The sequence below is a fragment of the Mercenaria mercenaria genome, chromosome 14 (genome assembly GCF_021730395.1).
Source record: "Mercenaria mercenaria strain notata chromosome 14, MADL_Memer_1, whole genome shotgun sequence".
Taxonomy (NCBI): domain Eukaryota; kingdom Metazoa; phylum Mollusca; class Bivalvia; order Venerida; family Veneridae; genus Mercenaria; species Mercenaria mercenaria.
Window position 1 is genome coordinate 2,868,009 of NC_069374.1, and position 25,575 is coordinate 2,893,583.

Sequence of the window (25,575 nt, forward strand, 5' to 3'; positions counted from 1 at the left end):
GAGTTCAGCCAAAGTTCAGTCATAGTAGCAAGAGTTTCTAGGATTTTAACATGTTCTGACTACTCTGGTCAGCCAGAGTATCCGGAGTAGCCCGAGTCACCAAGATTTCATTTGCTCTGGTTACTTTGGCTGGCCAGAGTAGCCAGAGTTTGTAGGATTTTAACATGTTTTTGCAACTCTGGTCAGCCAGAGTAGCCAGAGTAACCAGGTCCCATGTTCACAAAAGTTTTTCAGTCTTAGCTGAATTTGATTATGAAATTTAATAATTGAGCCGAGCCATGAGAAAACAAACATAGTGGCTTTGCGACCAGCATGGATCCAGAACAAGCTGCGCATCCGCGCAGTCTGGTCAGGATCCATGTAGTTTGCTTTTAAAGCGTATTGGACTTGGAGAATCTGTTAGCGAACAGCATGGATTCTGACGCTCAGGCTGGTCTGGATCTATTCTGGTCTCAAACCCACTATGTTGATTTTCTCATGGCACGACTCATATGTCATTTCTATCTAAATAGCATGTTTAAAACTGAATTTCAAGTTAATAACTATTTTCAAGTGGCTATTTAGAGTAGCCAGAGTAGCCAGAACTCTGGTCACTATGGCTGGCCAGAGTTCAGCCAGAATTTAGCCAGAGTTCAGCCAGAGTAGCCGAGTAACCAGGATGTCAGTTGCTCTGGCTACTTTGGCTAGCCAGAACAGCCAGAATTTCCGAGATGTCCATTGGTTCTAGCTACCCAGGCTAGCCCGAATAGCCAGAGAAAATACTGTAATACCAATTGCGAAATGACCCTTTTGGTTCTCTCAGGTTTGATTTTTTAGTGTTTTATATGTATCAAGTGATTCACAAAACGGACTTCAAAAAATTGTCTTATTTTTCAGACAGCAGCCAGAGTAGTCAGACGTTCTAGGATTTTAATATGTTCTAGCTACTCTGGTCAACCTGAGTAGTCAGAGTGACTATGATTTCATTTGCTCTGGCTGCTCTGGCTAGCCAGAACAGCCAGAATTTCCGAGATGGCCATTGGAACTAGCTACCCTGCTAATCAGAAATAGCCAAAGAAAATACAGTAAAACATGTTGCCAGAGTAGCCAGAGTAATCAGAACTCTTGTTACTGTGGCTGACCAGGACAGCCTGTTTCATAATTTTTACATAGTCTGGCTACTCTGGCTGGCCAGAGTAACCAGGAATAACTGAAATGCGCACGGGTTCTGGTTACTCTGGCTGACCAGAACAGCCAGAGAAAATACAGACAAACATGTAAACTAGAGCCATTTTTAAAATGTATGACCCTTTTTCATAAAAATCATATTATACATGATTAGGTTGCACTAACTGTTGTATATAATTATAATGTAAATAAAAAGTTAGACCTGTTGCGTGTTGTGTGTGTGGTATATGAAGGCTGAAATTCACAAAGATTAAAGAGAACAGGTCTATACATTTCTGGTAGATTGAAAATCTTATAAACAAGCCTAAAAATATCAAATGAAATAACAACAACAAAGAAACAGTAAGACGGCATGATTTTCGAACAAAGTTTAAGAGTAACACGAATCAGAAAATGACACTTTAAAAAAAATAAAAAAATAAACGGGTATATGCAAAGGCTGTTTGATTATATACATTGTAAATAATGCTTAAGTATGTTTTCTTTTTATATAAGTTGTAATTTTACAAAGTAGCCTGCCTCCCACGAAGGGTAGATACAACGAAGCGACACCGATCCATCCTGGATCTTCAGTACTTATACGGCTGTATGCCATAAAACACTGGACTGTGATTTAGTGCAGTGCGACCTGGCTGTCATGGTCTTTTGTTTTGCATTGACCCATTCTGGATCTTATTCATGGCATATTTTATCCCCAGTGCATTGTCTCATATTCCTTCTGTTGAAAAAATGGCACCAAATTGAAAGTAAAAAAACACATGTACCTGAAAATAAATATGCTATGATAGAAATGACATATTAAGTATCATAATTAAACTTAGCTAAGACTGAAAATATTTTGCGAATATGGTACCTGGTTACTCTGGCTACTCTGGCCGACCAGAGTAGCCAGAACATGTTAACATCCTAGAAACTCTAGCTACTCTGGCTGAACTCTGGCTACTCTGTTAGAAACAGCCAGAGTAACCAGAGCAAATGATATCCTGGTGACTCGGGCTACTGTGGCTACTATGGCTGGTCAGAGAAGCCAGAACATGTTAAAAATCTAGAAACTCTGCCTACCCTGGTTGAATTCTGGCTACTCTGGCCAGCCAGAGTAACCAGAGTTCTGGATACTGGATGAACTCTGTTTACTCTTGGTAAACTCTGGCTACTCTGGCCAGCCAGAGTAACTAACCAGAGTTCTTACTACTTTTGCTGAACTCTGGTTACTCTGGCCAGTCAGAGTAACCAGAATTCTGGCTACTCTGGCTGAACTCTGACTACTCTGGCCAGCCAGAGTAACCAGAGCTATGACTTCTTTGGCTGAACTCTGGCTACTCTGGCCAGCCAGAGTTACCAGAGTTATGACTTCTCTGGCTGAACTCTGGCTGAACTCTGGCTACTCTGGCCAGCCAGAGTAACCAGAGTTATGACTTCTCTGGCTACTCTGGCTAAACTCTGGCTGAACTCTGGCTACTCTGGCTAAACTCTGGCTGAACTCTGGCTGAACTCTGGCTACTCTGGCTGCTCTGGCTAATTTCACGCACATTCTCAAGAGAAGGAATAATGAGGTAAGGATTTGTTCCCTGAAATGGGTCTAGCTATGTTTGGTAGCTCTTTAAAGAAATGTCAGTTTTACATAGAATATATAGGGAAAACTGTTTACCTGTTTGTGACCTAAAATAAGTAATTAACTAAAATTAGACTGGTATGGTAAAAATTACATTTTATAGTATTAGCTTCTTGGTATTATTTATTTATTTTAGACTAGGAGTTATGTGATATTTCTGTGGTATGTGCTATGTATGATTGCTTTTATCTGTATCTGTAATGTTGTATGGTTGTTTTTTTGCTAAATCTTCTGCCTGTCTGTCTGTCTGCCTGCCTGTCTGCCCATCTTTCTATCATACTTTTAACATGGAATATAAAATCGATTTGAAAATATTATTTTACTAACCTGTATAAAACAAAGAATCCTGTACTGCAAAATCAATGTTTTCCGTATCATAAGCAATCTACAGATCATTATCTAATCATGCTTATTATCACCAGCACAATAAATCACGTGATGATAACAATTGTTCACAATAGGTGACTTATTTTGTTTTATGTTTGTTATGGGTTTAACGCCGTTTTTCAACAGTATTTCAGTTATGTAACGGCGGGCAGTTAACCTAATGAGTGTTCCTGGATTCTGTACCAGTACAAACCTGAACTGCCAACTTCCCCATGTGGAGGACTAATGATTTCAGACACAATGTCGTTTATCAAATAGTCACGGAGAACATATGCCCAGCCCGAAGATCGAACTTGCGACCCCGCGATCCGTAGACCAACGCTCTACCTATTGAGCTAAGCGGGCGGGCTCAATAGGTGACTTTTAGGCCAAATGGGCCGGGTGTTAGAATAGATGTATTATGATATTACTATTAATGTATTTTGACAATGCAAAACACAATATCATGTTAATAAACTATGTTCTACTCTATTCAATTCTATAATGCTGATTTCTCTTTGCCACAGAGTGAGGTGCATTTAATTATAATTATCTATCTATCTATCTTCCGTAACCGTCGAACCCCTTGAGGGGACGTATATGTTTTGCGCGTCAAAATCATAAAGAGAAAGGATATAGTGATAAAAATGTAAAGTGGAAGAAACTAAAAAATAACTTTGGTGAAATAAAAAGGTTAAAACTGAGTTAGCAGGATAACTAGGGCGAGACATGTTCAAGGCTGCAAACTGTGGCACTGAACTGTTCTAGGGTAGGGAGGTGGGCAACACTGGGGGGGGGGGGGGGGGGGGGGGGGGGAGGTGGTTCCAATGGTACACAGTTCTCGGAAAATAAGAGAACTTTTAATAGTTGGTGGTTGCAGTAATTAACCTATAACTTAGGGAATGGCCAAAGCGGACACATCGGGTCATTGGGGTAAGGTAATCTACGATTGGTATAGCAACCAGATCATGATGAATCTTATAGAAGAGTGATAACCTAGAATATATACGCCTTAAATCCAGTCGACGAAGGTTTAGGGAGTGTAGCATATCTGTTACACTAGAAGTACGGCCGTAGTCAGTCTTGATCCAACGGGCGGCTCTCCTTTGGACGCTTTCAATTTGGTCTATCTGGGTTTGGGTGTGGGGCGACCATACCTCGGAGACATATTCAAGCTGGGGTCGGACTAGAGTCTAGTAAGCAATGGTCTTAATGGGTTGAGATTTGACCTTAATGTTTCCTCGTAAGAACCCTAGGGTTTGGTTAACTTTTTTTGGTTGACCTATTTATGTGATTGTCCCATGATAGGTCATTTGAGATATCCACGCCTAGGTATTTAGCTGAGCTGACCGATTCAAGTTGGACTCCATGTAGGTAATACTGGGTATACATGGATAGGATGTTTCCTTCTAGTGGCGTGGATCACTTAACACTTGGAGGGGTTGAGCTCCATATCCCACTCCAACTCCCACTTTTTTAGAAGTTTTAGGTCATTTTGGAGAGTGTCAGATTGGTCTGCAGATGACAATGTTAGATATATTGCCGTGTCATCTGCAAACAGACGGACTTTAGAACTGATGTTTTGTGGGAGGTCATTTATGTAAGTTAGGAAGAGCAGGGGACCAAGTACAGACCCCTGTGGGACACCTGATGATACTGGGATGGCATCAGAGGTAGTGGCATTTAGGACTACTGATTGGATCCTATAATCTAAGAAACCTTTGACCCATCTTAGTGTGTTACCTCTGACTCCATATTCATGCATTTTTAGTAGAACGTTCTCATGGCTAACCTTGTCGAAAGCCTTACTAAAATCTAGGAGTATAAGACGAGATCTACTTGTTTCTTATTGTAGACTGAGGTGACCAGATCATTTACTAACATAACTAACTGAGTACGCATGACCTGTTTTCCCTAAAACCATGCTGTAGGTCATACAGAATACCACGGTTGGTGAAGTGCTTAACAACTGATGTGGAAACAATGTGTTCAAGAAAATTGGCCTATAATTTACTGGATTTGACCTATCACCTTCTTTAAAAATGGGGGCAACATATGCGGATTTCCACTGGGATGGAAGTGAACCTTCCTCCAGGGATTTCTGGAATATGACCTCAAGGATGGGAGTAGTTCTACAGAGAGTGTTTTAAGTATAATAGGCTTGATTTTGTAAAGGACCACTGCCCTTATGGGGGTTCGGGGTTGCTGAGAAGTTTCTAAATTTACCATTTGTACCTTATCCTAATATCTGGCATAGTAGGGATGAATTACCATCTGGGGTTGTTTCTTTTACTGAGCGAGGCGAGGTTTAGTGGTGATTTGGGGCTAAAAACAGTCTGAAACTTTGTTCAATACTGTTGCCTTAGCTCATCCAGATGATGACTGCACACACCACCAGTCTAATTAATTGCAAGGCATATTCTTCAGAGGCAAAGGGAAAGCAGGAAGGGAGTAAACCAAAAGAACGTTTGCCAGTCTATCTATGATGCATGCCCTTGAGGTTACCAGGCTCAAAAAGGGTGGTATTTCGGTCAGTAGTGTATGATCGCGAAAGCATCGATTAAAGTTTAGAACTTGTTCTACTAAAACAAATGAAGACAAATTTCAAACAAGCTCGCCAAAATATTCGCCAATGTCGGAAAATACAGTCAAAAATGTTACATAAAGCGATGTCACGTTCTAATTTAAAGTTTTTATCGTTATATGTTACATCTGTTAAAAGTCAAAACAATTATTTAAGCATCCTCAATTCAAAGATTGACTCAAACTGTTTTCAAGCGAAACGAACGGACATTACTCATTTGAGAACTGCACACCCCACCAGTCTAATTAATTGCAAGGCATATTCTTCAGAGGCAAAGGGAACGCAGGAAGAGAGTAAACCAAAAGAACGTTTGCCTGTTGTAAATCTGACTGTTTTCTATTGTTTTAAATTTCTGTATGCATTATTTCGTGACAATAGCATAAGATACCATGTGGCGCGTTCTTTCATCCTAGGATCTAAAAAAGCTTTTCTTTATGTATCAGATTGCCTCCACCAGGAGGACTACGATGGACTTACAGAAGTAGTAACGCCCGAGTTGCTAGAACGAATAAAGAAACAGGATAAAATACGTTCTGAAAAAACAGAGCCTGGTGTCTTTCTTGCAAAAGATGTGACCTGTATTTCCTTAGCTAATATCAATTGGAAAATGGACAGAGAAACAAAAATAAAGCAAGTATCTTTTTGCATCAGTGTGTTTTATTGACAGGTTTTATAGTTTTAGGCCTATAAAGAAGTCTTGTTTCTGGTCACCTGACAAACTATAATTTTTTACCCCTGACCGTAAATTTTTTTTTGGCCAAAAAAGGTCAGTCTACAAGGAAAACGTGGCAGTGCAGATCCGCAAAAATGGAGAAAACTTGTATCCTTTATAGATCAAGCTCTGAATGAAAAGAGAGTAATATGCTTTCATTTCTTTCCGTCATGAACCTGAAAAGATGCATTCATAAAACAATGTATAAGACACAAGACAACACTAAATCAGGCGGCTAATTGATCCATCTTTGATAACGTTTTTTTACTCTCCAAAAAGTTCCAGCGAAAAACAAGTACTGACATTATTTTTTGTCTGTCTCTGCCCCCTATTTCCTGAGTTATTGCCCCTGAAATGGTTACCAATGCACATTTTCACCTTGTGACGTACCTAGCTCAAAAAGTATATGATATAAATGGATGAAAACTTGCATTCATTAGTCTTATCGTGTCAAAACTTGTGCTCCTCTTATTTTTTGGTTGGCGGCTCCACCCTCTAGTTTTAAAGTTATGGCCCCTGAAATAGTCAAAAATGCACATTTCCTCCCAATAATTTTCATAGCTCGAAAAAAGAATTTGATGTAAATTCATGAAACCTTGCTTGAGTATCTATCATGATATGACCTTGCACACTTTCTTTTTGAGAATTTTAGTGCTTAATACGGAGTTATGGCCCTTAAAATAGCCAATTGAGGCTATAATTGTGCCCCCTCAACCATGTCAACACAATTAACGTGTGTGTTTGAAATGTATTGAATGTTTTGAAATTGTATGAATGAAATTGAAATGATGAAATATAATGAAATAAAAACATGAAAAATATAAAGAAAACAATTTCAATCATAAAACAAATCACCTAGTGTGGGATTCGAACCCTAAGCTTCCTGATCGCTAAAGTTACATCACTAGCAAGATTCCTCAGTTCTACCAACAACTACCGAGGCAGTTTCGATCTGTACATTATTTGAAATATATTTATAGCTTTAAATAATTCAGACGTCTTTCAGTGTGCATGAGAATGTCTTCCTCTAGTACCAAAGCAAGATTTTAAAGTTCTTCTCTTAGGAGAAAATTAGTAAAATTTGCAAACTCGTTTTAAGAAGTCTTCAAATTTCTTGAGATATCCAATTTCGTTTACAGCATCTAAAACTCCCAACTCGAGTTTATGGGCAACACATTGAGTTACTAAAACGTAATAATTATTGTCAACTGCATCACACAACCTTCTGGCAACACCACTATTTGTCCCTAAATTTACTGCAGTCTCATCATTATTCACACACACTAGTTTTGCACCCGACTTCTGGTTGGAAAGATTATCTTGTCAGTGCCACTTTTCAGTACTCCCCTCTTAATAGCATCTGTACCACCCTCTGCTCCGGCATTATCTAGCTTGCAATGGTAGTAATTGGTTCAAAAGTTTCTGGATGAATATAATGCAACGAAATACCTTCTTGGTCTATTACTGAACAGTCAGTGCTAGAGTCACTCATGACAGAAAAAGAAATCTGGCATTATTTAAGGGTGTATTGGTTTCTTAAGGAGAATGTTACCAATAGAATTTTGAAATGTAACACATGCATCTCTAGTTAAATGGTCATTTCCCAAATCAAGGCTGTTTTTCGTTGAACTTCACGCAGAAAGGGATCACTGTATGGGCGGTTATGTTTAATAACAGCATAATATAATTATGTGGAGTTGAACAATTTCTCATAGCTTTCAACTTCATTTAATTCAGCTTTTGCAAAGGCTTTATCAAGTGGTCCAGGTTTAGATTTTTATTCCCCCCTTCAAAGAAGGAGGGGTATATTGTTTTACAGATGATGGCCGGTTGGTATATAATAGACCAGTCAGTTTCCATATGGTAACTCAAGAAAGCTTGAGCTTAGAATCATGAAAGTTCATAGGATGGTTGGTCATTACCAGCAGATGACCCATATTGATTTTGAGATCAGAAGGTTAAAGGTCAAGGTCACAGAGAGCCAGAACACTCGAACATTTTCTGGATGATAACTCAAGAACGCTTGGGCCTAGGATCATGAAAGTTGGTAGAATGATTAATCATGGTCAGCAGATGACCCCTATTGATTTTGAGATCAGTGAATTAAAGGTCAAGGTCACAGTGACCCAGAACATATAAACGGTTTCCAGATGATAACTCAAGAATGCTTAGGCCTAGGATCATATTAGTTGATAGGGAGGTTAGTCATGACCAACAGATGACCCCTATAGAGTTTGAGGTCAGTAGGTCAAAGGTCAAGGTAATAATGACCAGGAATATCTAAACGGCTTCCGGATGATAACTCAAAAACAATTAGGCCTAGGATCACGAAAGTTGATAAGGAGGTTGTTCATGACAGCAGATGATCCCTGTTGATTTTGAGGTCAGTAGGCCAAAGGTCAAGGACAAGGACCTGGAACAGTAAAATGTTTCCAGACGATAACTTGAGAATGCTTGGGCCTAGGATCACGGAACTTAATAGTGAGGTTGGTCATGACCAGTAGATGACCCCTATTGATTGTTAGGTCAGTAGGTCAAAGTTTAAGGTCACACTGACCTGGAACAATTAAAATGTTTACGGAGGATAACTTCAGAATGCTTGGGCCTTGGATCACAAAACTTAACGGGGAGGTTTATCATTACCAACAGATAGCCCGTATTAATTTTGAGGTCAATAGGTCAAAGGTCAAGGTCACTTTGACCAAGAACAGTAGAACTTTTGTGCACAGTAACCAAATAATTTGTGTTCTTTGTGCAATTACTGAATACATCAAGGGAGGTGGGGGTCATTTCCTGTTCTACAAGCTCTTGTTTATTTTTGCGTTCAAAACTGTCCATGCAAGACACATGCTTAGAGGAAAATTGATTTGCTTTTAGGGTGTTTTTTCTAGATAAATTTGTAACACTTTTGCCTATAAATGCAAGGCCTTGGAATATCCGACATATGTAACAAAATGCTTTGTCTGAACCATCAACTGTATGAAGCGAGCTAAATTAAATTAGCCAGGTCTCTTTAAAAGTTCTGACATGCTTAGAATTGCAATCCAGATCTCTCTCCGATTTACATTTTCGTTTTTTAGTTCACCTGTCACATAGTGACAGGGTGAGCTTTTGTGATTACCCTTCGTCCGTCTGTCCGCAATTTCTTTGTGAACACGATGTATACCACATTTTGTATTTGATTTGGATTTTACTTACACTCAACTTGTATTGGCATAATATCTCAGTTCCTTTCGAAAACTGGTCAAGTCCCATCATGGGTTCCAGAGTTATGGCCCCTTAAAAGGGCCAAAATTTGTCATTTTTGGCTTGTGAACACAATAGAGACCACATTTTGAAATCAACTTTAATAAAACTTGCACACAAGTTGCATTGGCATAATATCTCAGATCCTTTCGAAAACTGGCCTGATCCCTTCATGGGTTCCAGAGTTATGGCCCAAACTTTGCTATTATTTGCTTGTGAACAACCATAGAGACAACATTTTGCAATCAACTTTGATTAAACTTGCACACAACTTGTACTGGCATAATATCTCAGTTCCTTTTGAAAACTGGCCAGATCACATATGGTTATATTTGATACAAATTGCAACACCTCTTCAATAACGATAAATTTTTGATTCCATGATCAATCTGTCAGGCCCAATAGTAGTTTCTACAGTTATTTTATATCTGATTACCTTCCCTGATTTTAATCAAAATAAATTTGTATCAGTAAGTACTTATAGGACTCATTGAAATTTCATAATTGTCATTAATTGGACTCAGACAATCAGGGTAGATAACTATGGACTGAATTATGTCAAATTACCTCCCTTTATTTCAAATTAAAATGGGTATATCTCCGTAACTAATGAAGATACTGATCTGAAATTTCATTTATGCCATCAGATGGACTTGGACAATTAGTGAAGATACATATTGTCAAAATTTATGACAAATTATCTCCCTTTATCTTTTTATGTAAGTGAATAAACTCAGCAGCTTCTTTTGAGATTGGTTTGAAACATTATTTATGTCTTCCTTGGTAAGAAATTTTTACTATAACTTACTTTTCTAATATGATGCTGTAAAAGCTTGTTCTCTGTATCTTCTACATGCATGTACCAATGCATGATCACCTCCCCTGATTTTTAACCAGGTTTTCAACGAAAACCTGAGTTATTAGATTGGGGTATGTCGTTGGTCGGGCGGATGGGCGGGCGGCGTCAAACTGGTGTTTCCGGTCAATAACTTCTGTTTCGGTAAAGATATTTGAATAAAACTTGGTATGTATGTAGCTTATATCAAGACAAAGGCTGGGATTGATTTTGGGGTTTCTGGGGTCAAGGTCAAGGTCACTGTTACTTAAAATAGAAAAAGGGTTTCCGGTCAATAACTTAACTTAGGAATGAGCTATCATGATGAAACTTGGTGTATAGAAAACTTATATAAAGTTGTAACTTGTGATTGATTTTGGGGTTTCTGGGATCAAGGTCAAGGTCATTGTTACTAAAAATAGGGTTAGGGTTAGGTTAGGGTTAGGGTTGTGCTTTAAAGTGGTGCACTGTGATTCAGTATACTTTTTTATTCTTATGAAAAGTGTTGAAAACCTGGTTTCGTGGCATTGCCGCGTTTCTTGTTATAGAAATGGATTTGTCTCTATTAATAGAACTTACTTGTTTTTCATTGTTCTCATTACCTGGACTGAGACAATCAGGGTAGGTAACTGTGGACTGATTTTATGTCAGATTACCTCCCATAGTTTCAAATTAAATTGGGTGTATCTCAGTAACCAATGAATACTGATTTGAAATGTCATTTGTGCCATCAGATTGACTTGGACAATCAGGGTAGGTAACTTTTGGCTGAATTAATGACAAATTTCCTCCCTTTATTTTATGTAAATGAATATACATCAGCAGCATCTAATGAGATTGGTTTTAGATGTTATTTAAGTCTTCCAGGGTAAGGAATAGTCATGCTAGTACAAAAATGCAACTTTTGCGCCAAGAACCCTCAAAACTTTGTACGGAGATTGGCTGTGACTAGTATGTTACCCATACATGTATGTCAAAAGGGACTGTTACAAGAAAATATTTATCCTGGTGATATTTAAAGTGTATGCCTATGTGATTTATGTCAAAACTTGATCTTATCATTAAGAGGAATGCAGGGTTTCTTCTTTCTGTTTTGGGAACATAGCCTATACCCGCAATATTGGGAATTTTGACGCGTATATGTTCCAAACTGGGAAATATTTAGTCCCATAGGATACAGTAAGGATGTGTTTAAGCACTTTCTCATACATTTACTTCACATTGTACAACCTCTTTTAACATACTGCCATTGCAAAATTGTCCATAATTTGGTCAATATTTGTGCGATTTTGATGAAATTATTTACAGAATGTAGACTGGGAATTTTTGCACTCATTTTGGGAAAAATACTTACTTTTTGGCATTTAAAATATAGCCGAATAACGGCTATAAAACAGCCAAAAAAACCCTGGAATGGTACTCAGGTGAGTGATATAGGGCCATATTGGCCCTCTCGTTACTGTCGCTATCGTCTCCTGTTTTTTTTTTAGGTTCATTTGTGTCTGATACTGAGGCTCTGTCTATGAATTTGTCCATGACTTTTAGCAAGTTCTTTACTTTGCTGTTTCTAATTGTCGAGTCACGTGTGCAAATTCACGCGAGATCAAGGCTGAGAGCCTAGATACACAAGTAGGGTATTTCCAAAACTGCAGCCATCGAGGGGCCTTTGGTGGGATAAGAAAACGATTTCCGTAAATTATTTATTTATATCGCCTCCATAAACTTGGAACAACTGTGTTACTAAATTATTTCTCCTGTTTTAGCTCACCAGAGCACAAAGTGCTAAAAGTGAGATATTGTGACCAGTCATTGTCCGGCATCTGTGGTGTGGCAACATAATTTGCCTTGTGAACTCTCCAGAGGCCACATTTGTGACCAGACTTTATGAAACTTGGTCAGAATGTTAGTCTTGATGATCTCTAGATCAAGATCGAAACTGGCTCATGTTTGGTCGAAAACTAGGTCAGTAGGTCAGATCAAAGGAAAAGCTTGTGAACACTCTAGAGAGCACATTTTTGTAACCAAATCTTTATGAAACTTTGTCAGAATGTTAGTCTTGATGATCTCTGGGTCAAGATCGAAACTGGAATATGTGGGGTCAAAAACTAGGTCAATAGGTCAGATCAAAGGAAAAGCCTGTGAAGACTCTAGAGACCACATTTTTGACCTAATCTTTATGAAACTTGATCAGAATGCTAGTCATGAGGATCTCTAGGTCAAATACGAAACTGGGTCATGTGGGGTCAAAAACTAGGTCAGTAGGTCAGATCAATGGAAAACCTTGTGAATGCTCTAGAGACCTCATTTGAGACCCAATCTTTATGAAACTTGGTCAGAATGTTGATCATCAATGATGATCTCTAGGTCAAGTTCGAAACTGGGTCATGTTTGATGAAAAACTAGGTCACCTGGTCAAATCAAAGGAAAAGCTTGTGAACACTCTAGAAGCCACAGTTGTGACCTAATATCTATGAAACTTAGTCAGAAAGTTTGGCTTGATGATTTTTAGCTCGAGTATTCGAAGAATAGTTTAGCTATTCTACTCACCCTGGCGTCGGCGTCGGCATCACACCTTGGTTAAGTTTTGCATGCAAGTACATACAGCTATCATTTCAAGGCAAATAGCTTTGAAACTTATTTATTCTTTTTCTAGGTCAATTACCAACCTCACTGGGTCAAGTTCCAAAACTCTAGCATGTATTTTGAGCAAATTATGCGTTCTTTTGGACTTAGAAAATTCTGGTTAAAGTTTTACATTGCCTGCTGCACAGTAAATGGGCCAATTTTTAGCACGAAGTGACAAGGTGAGCTTTTGTGAGCTTTTGTGATCGCGCGTCGTCCGTGCGTAAACTTTTGCTTGTGACCACTCTAGAGGTCACATTTTTCATGGGATCTTTATGAAAGTTAGTCAGAATGTTCATCTTGCTGATATCTAGATCAGGTTCGAAACTAGGTCATGTGCGGTCAAAAACTAGGTCAGTAGATCTAAAAATAGAAAAACCTTTTGACCTCTCTAGAGGCCATATTTTTCATGAGATCTTCATGAAAATTGGTCAAAATTTTCACCTTGATGATATCTAGGTCGAATTCGAAACTGGGTCACTTAGGGTCAAAAACTAGGTCAGTAGGTCTAAAAATAGAAAAACCTTGTGACCTCTCTAGAGGCCATATTTTTAATGAGATCTTCATGAATATTGGTCAGAGTGTTCACCTTGATGATATCTAGGTCAAGTTCGAAACTGGTTCACTTGGGGTCAAAAACTAGGTCAGTAGATCTAAAAATAGAAAAACCTTGTGACCGCCCTAGAGGCCATATTTCTCAATGGGTCTTAATGAAAATTGGTGAGAATGTTCAGCTTGATGGTATCTAGGTCAAGTTCGAAACTGGGTCAGGTGGGATCAAAAAGTAGGTCAGTAGGTCTAAAAATAGAAAAACCTTGTGACCTCTCTAGAGGCCATATTTCTCAATGGATCTTCATGAAAATTGGTCAGATTGTTCACCTTGATGATATCTAGGTCAAGTTCGAAACTGGGTCACATGGGGACAAAAACTAGGTCAGTAGATCTAAACATAGAAAAACCTTGTGACCTCTCTAGAGACCATATTTTTCATGAGATCTTCATGAATATTGGTCAGAATGTTCACCTTGATGATATCTAGGTCAAGTTCGAAACTGGGTCACGTGGGGTCAAAAACTAAGTCAGTAGATCTAAAAATAGAAAAACCTTGTGACCTCTCTAGAGGCCATATTTCTCAATGGATCTTCATGAAAAATTGGTGAGAATGTTCACCTTGATGATATCTAGGTCAAAAATGAAACTGGGTCACGTATGGTCAAAACCAAGGTCAGTAGGTCTGAAAATAGAAAAAACTTTGTGACCACTCTAGAGGCCATATTTTTCATGGGATCTTTATGAAACTTGGTCAGAATGTTCACCTTGATGATATCTAGGTCAGGTTCGAAACTGGGTCACGTGCGATCAATAACTAGGTCAATAGATCTAAAAATAGAAAAACCTTGTGACCTCTTTAGAGGCCATATTTTTCAAGAGATCTTCATGAATATTGGTCAGAATGTTCACCTTGATGATATCTAGGTCATGTTCGAAACTGGGTCACGTGCGTTCAAAAACTAGGTCAGTAGGTCTAAAAATAGTAAAACCTTGTGAAGTCTCTAGAGGCCATATTTCTCATGGATCTTCATGAAAATTGGTGAGAATGTTCAGCTTGATGATATCTAGGTCAGGTTCGTAACTGGGTCATGTGCGGTCAAAAACTAGGTCAGTAGGTCGAAAAATAGAAAAACCTTGTGACCTCTCTAGAGGCCATATTTTTCACGAGATCTTCATGAAAATTGGTGAGAATGTTCACCTTGATGATATCTAGATCAAGTTTAAAGGTGGGTCACGTGCCTTCAAAAACTAGGTCATTAGGTCAAATAATAGAAAAACCTTTTGACCTCTCTCGAGGTCATATTTTTCAATGGATCTTCATGAAAATTGGTCAGAATTTTTTATCTTGATGATATCTAGGTCACATGTGCTCAAAAACTAGATCACTATGTCAAATGATAGAAATAACTACGTCATACTCAGTTCAACACTGGGTCATGTGGGGATAGGTGAGCGATTCAGGACCATCATGGTCCTCTTGTTTCAAAAAAACATGTAACTGCATTTTATTTATAGAGGAACATCTGTTTCAAGTTTTGTTAAAACTGTTTTTAAAGTATCTTATTAGTATTCAAATGCTGCATTTAAAAAAAAGTTACATAATCAACCCAAATAAAATTTGAAAGCCATTTTATGGCTGAAAATAGGCCGTTTTTTTCATGTAATGCGTTAGCATTGGATTTTTACACTTTTCAAAAAATGCTACAGTATTTTCAAATTACAAAATATAAGTTTGATTTGAATATCTTTAAACAGATAATTTTATTACCTTTAAAATGATGTATAACATTGATGATCACCGAAGCCGTTACATTTTTATGAATATGATAATTAAAAGTGACTCGTATAACACCACTGTTTTTAACAAAAATGCTAAATTTTGAATTGAACACACAAAATGTCTTAATTTTACATATTCAAAATAATTTTCTTGCTCACTGTCTTACTATGTATTTGTAGAATATGAAAAAAATGCCTGCAGCGCGTATCAATGGACATCTTAGTAAAAAAGTCCATTTTACCACCCAAAAAACCATTTGCGTGAAAGCCCGCCCGCTTAGCTCAGTAGGCAAAGCGTCGGCCTACGGATCACGGGGTCGTGAGTTCGATCCTCGGGCGGGGCGTATGTTCTCCGTGACTATTTGATAAACGACATTGTGTCTGAAATCATTTGTCCTCCACCTCTGATTCATGTGGGGAAGTTGGCAGTTACTTGCGGAGAACAGGTTTGTACTGGTACAGAATCCAGGAACACTGGTTAGGTTAACTGCCCGCCGTTACATGACTGAAATACTGTTGAAAAACGGCATTAAACCCAAAACAAACAAACAAACATTTGCGTGAAAAAAAGTGTAACGTCCGTCCCCCACTATTATTTTGCAATTGAATATGAATATATTGATATTAATTACTTTCATGTATGCTTAATGACATACCTATCATGAGAAAATGAAAAATAAATAGATCTGCAGCCTTGCTGGCAAAAAAAGGATGAAATATCAAAAGTTATGTGTAACGTCCGGCCCCCTATATATGCTTTTCTTAATTTTGTACAAAATGCAGTGTTTTAATGTTTTGATGGTAATATCTGATACTATTATTTCACAAGAGTATGTAAAAAGAATGAAATTATCAAAAACAATGTTGAAATTTTTTTTTCCCAAACTTATGAGTATTTTAAATTGAAAACTAGAAAAAAGACCTGAAGATTGGAGCAAAAATCTTTGTTTTTAGCTCACCTGTCACAAAGTGACAAGGTGAGCTTTTGTGATCGCGCGGTGTCCGTCGTCCGTCGTGCGTCCGTAAACTTTTGCTTGTGACCACTCTAGAGGTCACATTTTTCATGGGATCTTTATGAAAGTTGGTCAGAATGTTCATCTTGATGATATCTAGGTCAAGTTCGAAACTGGGTCACGTGCCATCAAAAACTAGGTCAGTAGGTCTAAAAATAGAAAAACCTTGTGACCTCTCTAGAGGCCATATATTTCATAAGATCTTCATGAAAATTGGTCAGAATGTTCACCTTGATGATATCTAGGTCAAGTTCAAAACTGGGTCACGTGGGTTCAAAAACTAGGTCAGTAGGTCTAAAAATAGAAAAACCTTGTGACCTCTCTAGAGGCCATATTTTTCATGAGATCTTCATGAATATTGGTCAGAATGTTTACTTTGATGATATCTAGGTCAGATTCGAAACTGGGTCACGTAGGGTCAAAAACTAGGTCATTAGGTCTAAAAATAGAAAAACCTTGTGACCTCTCTAGAGGCCATATTTCTCAATGGATCTTCATGAAAATTGGTCAGAATGTTCACCTTGATGATATCTAGGTCAAGTTCGAAACTGGGTCACGTGAGGTTAAAAACTAGGTCAGTAGATCTAAAAATAGAAAAACCTTGTGACCTCTCTAGAGACCATATTTTTCATGAGATCTTCATGAATATTAGTCAGAATGTTCACCTTGATGATATCTAGGTCAAGTTCGAAACTGGGTCATGTGGGGTCAAAAACTAGGTCAGTAGATCTAAAAATAGAAAAACCTTGTGACCTCTCTAGAGGCCATATTTCTCAATGGATCTTCATGAAGATTGGTGAGAATGTTCAGCTTGATGATATCTAGGTCAGGTTTGTAACTGGGTCATGTGCGGTCAAAAACTAGGTCAGTAGGTCTAAAAATAGAAAAACCTTGTGACCTCTCTAGAGGCCATATTTTTCATGAGATCTTCATGAATATTGGTCAGAATGTTTACTTTGATGATATCTAGGTCAAGTTCGAAACTTGGTCACGTAGGGTCAAAAACTAGGTCATTAGGTCTAAAAATAGGAAAACCTTGTGACCTCTCTAGAGGCGATATTTTTCAATGGATCTTGATGAAAATTGGTCAGAGTTTTTACCTTAAAGATATCTAGGTCAAGTTCGAAACTGGGTCACGTGGGGTTAAAAACTAGGTCAGTAGATCTAAAAATAGAAAAACCTTGTGACCTCTCTAGAGGCCATATTTTTCATGAGATCTCGATGATTATTGGTCAGAATGTTCACCTTGATGATATCTAAGTCAAGTTCGAAACTGGGTCACGTGGGGTAAAAAACTAGGTCAGTAGGTCTAAAAATAGAAAAAACCTTGTGACCTCTCTAGAGGCCATATTTCTCAACGGATCTTCATGAAGATTGGTGAGAATGTTCACCTTGATGATATCTAGGTCAGGTTTGTAACTGGGTCATGTGCGGTCAAAAACTAGGTCAGTAGGTCGAAAAATAGAAAAACCTTGTGACCTCTCTAAAGGCCATATTATTCACGAGATCTTCATGAAAATTGGTGAGAATGTTCACCTTGATGATATCTAGGTCAAGTTTAAAAGTGGGTCACGTGCCTTCAAAAACTAGGCCATTAGGTCAAAAATAGAAAAACCTTGTGACCTCTCTAGAGGCCATATTTTTCAATGGATCTTCATGAAAATTGGTCAGAATTTTTTCATCTTGATATCTAGGTCACATGTGCTCAAAAACTAGGTCACTATGTCAAATAATAGAAATAATGACGTCATACTCAGTTGAACACTGGGTCATGTGGGGATAGGTGAGCGATTCAGGACCATCATGGTCCTCTTGTTTATGCTATGTGAGGAAATTTAAATGAAATTTAAATGAAATTTACTCCTGTTTGATAGGACATGCATCAGTAAGTAATAAATATATAAAAAGATTCATTTAGATTTATATGATGTTGTATCATCTTCATCTGAAAAATAGGGGGACGGACGTTACAAAAGCTGTGATAATTGATTATTTCTTATATTCTGATTTTGTTATCCATCAGTAACTTTTTGTAGTTTATATATTGATAAATAAAGATGTTGTGTGTTAAATCATTCCCAATAAAACGTTTATTTACGAATATGAGGACATTATTCAAAAGAATAATATGTCACATGTAACGAGACCCCTGCTGGAACAACAGTTGGCTATAAAAACAGCATGAGAAAAATAAACAAAACTGATAAAATGGATCCACTTAACCGGGCCCAATTTATACATGTATATATCTCTGGATCCTTGTAAGATTCTAAAAACAACACTTACCCTCTTAACAGTCTTGTATAAACACATACTTTGGGAAAACTTAAGCGTTATACAAGGTGCCATAAAACTGGACCCTGTATATACATTTCTGGATCCATACCTAGTCTTGTAAAAACACTGACTCTCTTAATGAACTTGGTATATACAAAGTGATTTCTTTTGAAAAACTGAGAAAGGGGAGGAGCGTGATGTCATATGCAGTTTAGGAGTGGGACTAAATGTGTGAAATTCTTTTAAGTTGAACTTATTTTATGATCCAGGCTCATGCCAGTGATGATGGCTATACGGTTGTGTAGACCCTTAAATTGAATACAAAAAATTCTAAATTATGATCATTTCATATTTACAAAATCTGATGTGTCATGGCAATGAATCACAGATATTTTAAGTAAATGTACCAAATGTTGTACAGGGTCCAGGGTATTTTTTTCAAACTCATATTAAGGACCCAAAAAGTATTTTAGTCATTACAGCATATTTTTCCCCTCCTAATGGATCCTTCCTTCAATCCCCAAAACTGGGGAATAGAAAAGACTGTCTATATAAATGTATTTTCAGCATTACTTTCAGATTACAAACTTCAGGGATTTTTCTTAACCTATGTATATGAATATGATTTATAGTGGTATCTGTGAAATTCAAAATGAAACAAAATGATCCTCCTCACCTCGGTTAAATAGTGTTTGATGTCAGGGCTCTTATCCCCTTCTTGTGCTGAGATGATGATTATTGTCACTTTCTTAAAAGTGTATGATATTATATGATACATATCATTTAGTAAATTTTACATGTTCATGAAAAGAAATAACTTAATACGTTTTCTCATTTTGTTCTGTTTCGTTTTGTTTTATGCTTCAACATAGTTTTTGCCAAAAAAAATTGTTAGAAATTATGGTGAATTTGTAACGTCCATACTCATTTACTGAACTCTAGCAGTAAGATGTGCCATTACCACACACATATCTTTTATTGAATGACATTAGCATAATAATGAAAATTTAGAAACACCTTTCATTAAGTCAGTGAATACAAAGGATGATTTTTTACACTATCAATTTCCCTTATTAAAAAATACTGTTTTCTTTTTCTCTCCATATTTTAAAACTCTAATTCAGCATATTTCTTTTTATTTTATTACTTTGTATCGTTTTTCATTCATTTAGATAGGTTTAACATTAACAGAATCTGTATTTTTTCAGTAAAGCAACATTAAAGCTTGAAAAACAAATGTATATAATTAGTGTAACGTCCGTCCCCTCATAATGTAACGTCCGTCCCCCTTTACCATCAGTTTCTCTTTACTAGTTTTGAAGCCTAAATAAAAAAGAAATATACAAAAAACTGAATTGTTTAATAACTTATGTTCTTGTGTATTTATTTAAAAGGTTGTTATCCAATTAAGTGTAATATTTTAAATGGTAACAGGAAAAATATGAGTATGGCTGTTTTTTTTCCTTCTCTGCTTCAACAGGTAAAATAACAAAAAAATTTTTTTTTCAATTTTTGGCAAATTTTTTATACGTTTCTTGTAAAGATGTACTGGTTTATTGATTTGATGAATTTTCTCATCTAAATGACAGTAAACAGCTTCAGAAACAAGCTTTTTACATTGCCATGTAACGTCCGTCCCTTTGCCCAACCACTGATAGAAAATGATGTATAAAAACAAGAATCAGCAAAAAGTTACCTATTATTTTACTTTTTCATGAAGTTAAAACATACAACTTCATGAAAAAGGCTTAACAGGTAAGAAATCTTTAACTTTAATTTTTGACTTTGATGCTAACACATATGGCCTATTTACTGTGCAGCAGGCAACATGCAAGTTACCATCTCCAAAACTAATGCAGATATTGAGTTGAAACTTCACATGTGTCTTCGGGGTTATAAAACTAGTTGATAGCACCAAGTCCCATAACTCTGACCTTCATTTTGGCCAAATTATGCCCCCTTTTGGACTTAGAAAATTCTGGTTAAAGTTTTGCGTGCAAGTACATACAGCTATTACTAAAAGGCATATAGATTTGAAACTTATTTTTTCTTTTTCTAGATCAATTACCTACCTCACTGGGTCAAGTCCCATAACTCTGACATGTATTTTGGCCAAATTATGCCCCCTTTTGGACTTAGAAAATTCTGGTTAAAGTTTTGCGTGCAAGTACATACAGCTATTACTAAAAGGCATATAGATTTGAAACTTATTTTTTCTTTTTCTAGATCAATTTCCTACCTCACTGGGTCAAGTCCCATAACTCTGACATGTATTTTGGGCAAATTATGCCCCCTTTTGGACTAAGAAAATCCTGGTTAAAGTTTTACATGCAAGTAACTATCTCCAAAACTACTACAGGTATTAAATTGAAACTTCACATTCGTCTTCGGGGTTATAAAACTAGTTGATAGAACAAAGTCCCATAACTCTGACATGTATTTTGGGCAAATTATGCCCCCTTTTGGACTTAGAAAATCCTGGTTAAAGTTTTGCATGCAAGTACATACGGCTATTACTAAAAGGCATATAGCTTTGAAACTTATTTATTCTTTTTCTAGGTCAATTATCAACCTCACTGGGTCAAGTTCCATAACTCTTAACATATATTTTGAGCAAATTATGCCCCCTTTTGGACTTAGAAAATTCTGGTTAAAGTTTTACATGCAAGTTACTATCCCCAAATCTAATGCAGATATTGAATTGAAACTTAACATGTTTCTTCTGGTTTATAAAACTAGTTGATAGCATCAAGTTCCATAACTGATACGTATTTTGGTCAAATTATGTCCCCTTTCGAACTTAAAACTCTTTTGATATTTAACATTTTGGGTAATAATTTCCTGCTTCTGTGACAATGTTTCGAATAGTCGATCGAGCTTGGCTGTCTTACGGACAGCTCTTGTTAGCTCAAGTTTGATCTGGTTAAGTTTGATCTGGGTCATGTTGGGTCAAAAACTAGGTCTTCTGGTCAAATAAAAGGAAAAGCTTATGAACACTTTAGAAGCCACATTTGTGACTCAATCTTTATGAGACTGGGTCAGAATGTTTGTCTTTATCATTTCTATGTCAAGTTTGAAGCTGGGTCATGTGGAGTCAAAAACTAGGTCACCTAGGCCAGATCAAAGAAAAATCTTTTCAACACACTAGAGACCATAATTTAAGTTTGAAACTCATGAGAATTAGTCAGAATGTTTGTTTTGATAATCTATATGCTAAGATCAAATGTGGGTCATGTGGGGTCAAAAACTAGGTCACCCAGTCAGATCGAAAGAAAAGCTTGTGAACACTCTGAAGGCCACAGTTGTAACCAAATCTTTATGAAATTTAGTCAGAATGTTTGTCTTGATGATCTTTAGGTCAAGTTTAACTCTTGGTCATGTGGGTTCAAAATCTAGGCCAGTAGGCCAGACCAGCTCTGATGAGCGATATATAGGGCCATTATGGCATACATATTTCTTTACATACTTGAAAATTTCTGCTTGTCCGCGGACTAACGGAATGATAAAAACATGCTAGTTTGCCAGCAAAAAGTCCCTTGTCGGACAAGTCGGACATAGGAATTCCACACCATAATATGCACACCAGTGGCGGACTGCGGGTGGGCGGCGTCCAAACGCATTCATCCAACTGGCTTATGTAAGGTTGGTGGTTTTAACCAGGTGCATGGCTCATGATGAAATAATGCATGTAGGGGCACCTTGGGGTCTTACTCCACCATCAAAGCTGGAAAGTCGCTATATGACTTATAATTGTGTCGGTGCGACGTTAAACCCAACTAAAATGATTCTGGCTTTCAAACATTTTCAGTCATGTAATCTCTCACTCTTAATTTAATAGTTAGTTAGAGAAGTTGTCATTTGAACCGCTGAGGCTTTATGCTACAAATGCAAAATCCAAAAAATCTTAGTTCTTTCATACATGATTTACTGATTACAAAATATTTAAAAAATGTGTGTACTGTAAAGGTATTTAAATGAGAAAAATCAGCTTATGTGAAACCTATCACTGTTTACTATTTCAGAACTATAGAAGTACTTGTACGTTTCCACTATTTCAACAAAAAAGTAAATGTACCAAAATCATTAAAGGAACTGGTACAAGCATCAAGAACGGGCAGTGTTGAAGGATCACCCATAAATTTTGCACACCTGAAATTCGTCAGGACATATGGTGAGGAAATGAAGGATTCACCATGGATTCTAAAGGACTTGTACTATTTCACGAGTGCTGAGTTTTTCTTTGTTTCTGTTAAATAACTTTTAGACTACGTCTTTTTCATGAAGCCCTGAAGCAGTGCTTTTGAATCAGTGGAATTGTAGGCTGTATATAAAACTATTGTACTGTATAAAGAATGTGTGTAGAAAAATGGTTATGATAATATGAAATCTTTATTTGAGTTATAACTCTGTGGAATCACATGATCAAAATAATCTCCAAACCAAAGTTATAGAAGAACATGAATAAATTTCCTACCATGAAAAGACCAGTTTTAACATAGCCTAACATATGACTAATGAAAATTGTTAAATTATTATGTAGTTGACAATAATGATAGATATCCCATTTATAATTTAAAAAACACTAAAGAAAATCAGACGTCTCAGTTTCTTGAAGTGTGCCAGATAATCAGAAGGTGATTGAAATATATGTAGTTTTTGGATACATCTATGTTGCCATATGATAGATTGTATTTTAGATTTACAGCAAAAGTTGCTTCAATATTATCCCATATTATCAGCTCACCTGAACCAAAGGTACATGGTGAGCTTTTGTGACCGCTCAATGTCCGTCGTGTGTGATGCGTCTGTCAACATTTTCTAAAAAAAAATCTTCCTCTTGAAAACCACTGGACAGAATTACACCAAACTTCACAGGAATGATCATTTTGTTGCCCTTTTTCATAATTATTCAAAGAATTGAATTCCATGCAGAAATCTGTTTGCCATGGCAGCCAAAAGGAAAAACTTTTAAAATATTCTTGTTTGTTTGTTTTGTTGGATTTAACGTCGCACCGACACATGATAGGTCATATGGCGACTTTCCAGCTTTAATGGTAGAGAAAGACCCCAGGTGCCCCTCCGTGCATTATTTCAACACGAGCGGGCACCTGGGTAGAACCACCGACCTTCCGTAAGCCAGCTGGATGGCTTCCTCACATGAAGAATTCAATGCCCCGAGTGAGGCTCGAACCCACATCGATGAGGGGCAAGTGATTTGAAGTCAGCGACCTTAACCACTCGGCCACGGAGGCCCCTAAAATATTCTTGTCCAAAACCACAAGGCATAGAGCCTTGATATTTTGCATGTGACATTATTTAATGGTCCTGTATGAAGGTTGTTAAAATTGTGCTCCTAGGGTGAAAAGAGGCCTCGCCCCGCGCGGGGTGGGGGGAGGGTGAGGTTCCAAGTTTACATAGACTTGTATAGACCTAGGCCTTTGATATTTGGTATTGAGCGTTGCCTTGTGGTTCTCTACCAAGATTGTTCAAATTATGCCCCTTGGGTGAATAGAGACCCTGTCTTGGGGGTCTTAAGTTTTACATAGACTGCAAGGCCTATGCTTTTGATATTTAGCATGTTTCATTGCCTTGTGGTCCCCTACCAAAATTGTTCAAGTTATGCCACTGGGGTGAAAAGAGGCGCTGCCCTTGGGGTCCCATTTTACATAGACTTACGTAGGGAAAAATAAATTTTCTTTTATGAAAGTTTAAGGCCTATCCCTTTGATATTTGGAATGTAGCATTGCCTAGTGGATCTCTAGCAAGATCATTTCAAATTATGCCCTTTGGGGGTCACATGTTATACAGAAATAAATACTTCAAAAATTATGAGCTCATATTTCCTAGACTGTTTAATTATAATTACCTGATGACCCTAAGTGATTAGGAGTCACTTGACTGTGACCTTGACCTTCTGATCTACTTTCTTGCTTTTTAAGATATAGCCTTGAAATTTGAATGACATGTACATATATAGTTTTGCACACCAGTCTTAAAACTGACTTTCGGTGACCATGAATTTGAGCTACTGACCTACATTCTAATATTTTTGCATCAGTTTGCCATTTGAAACATGTGGCTCATTTTACTCAGGTGAGTGATTCAGGGTAATCATGACCCTCTTGTTCTTAAATTTATTTTGGTTAAGAGATTACATTGATCATATGATTCTCCACAGTTTATAACAATATTAGAAAAGTAAAAAAAAAACTGTCAGTATATTTAAAGAAATTTTGTATCTTACTTAAATTGTTACACTATTATGACCAGGTGTTAGATTAATTTTTGTGCTCAACTGGGAAGGTGTTCGTGGAGAGCTTTAAAGGGTCGGAACTCCAGATTGTATAATAACAAAGAAATAAGAAAATTTAAGATATGAAGAAAGTATTGCTATATTCTTAAGAAGGCTCTGAAAAAAAGTTGCTGACACATTATGTTTAATTGTTTTTTTTCTCCAATTTTTAACTCACCTGAGCCAAGGCTCTAGAGTGAGCTATTGTGATCGCTGACCGTCCGGGGTCTGTCTGTCCGTCCAGCCGGCTGACGTAAGTCCGTCCAGCGTCCGTTTCCACATTCCTTTAAACAACCCCTCCTCTTAAACCACCAATACAGTTATGATGAAACTTCCCAGGGATGATCCTTAGATGGTCTTCTTTAAAAAATATTCAAAAAAAAGAATCCTGCCATGGCAACCAAAAGTAAAATCTTTAAAGATTTTCTCATCCAAAACCACAAGGCCTAGGGCTTTGATATTTGGTATGTAGCGTCATCTTCTGGGGCTCTACTATTGATTATTCAAATTGTCCATAT

At 37.2% G+C, this 25,575-nt stretch overlaps 1 protein-coding gene across 1 annotated transcript; it reads left to right on the top strand.

The window, feature by feature from the left end:
• The first annotated feature begins 5,738 nt into the window (after positions 1-5,738).
• Positions 5,739-25,199, top strand: LOC128548326 (uncharacterized). Its single transcript, XM_053522835.1, has 2 exons — positions 5,739-6,359; positions 22,788-25,199. The coding sequence occupies exons 1-2, from the start codon at positions 5,800-5,802 to the stop codon at positions 23,020-23,022; spliced, it is 795 nt and encodes a 264-aa protein (XP_053378810.1). The 5' UTR covers positions 5,739-5,799; the 3' UTR covers positions 23,023-25,199.
• Positions 25,200-25,575: the final 376 nt, after the last annotated feature.

Bases quoted from the DNA above. Each gene is read 5' to 3' on its own strand.
- LOC128548326 (XM_053522835.1), top strand. From the start codon at position 5,800: ATGTTACATAAAGCGATGTCACGTTCTAATTTAAAGTTTTTATCGTTA. The intron at 6,360-22,787 runs GCAAGTATCTTT...TTACTATTTCAG, and splicing joins GACAGAGAAACAAAAATAAA to AACTATAGAAGTACTTGTAC.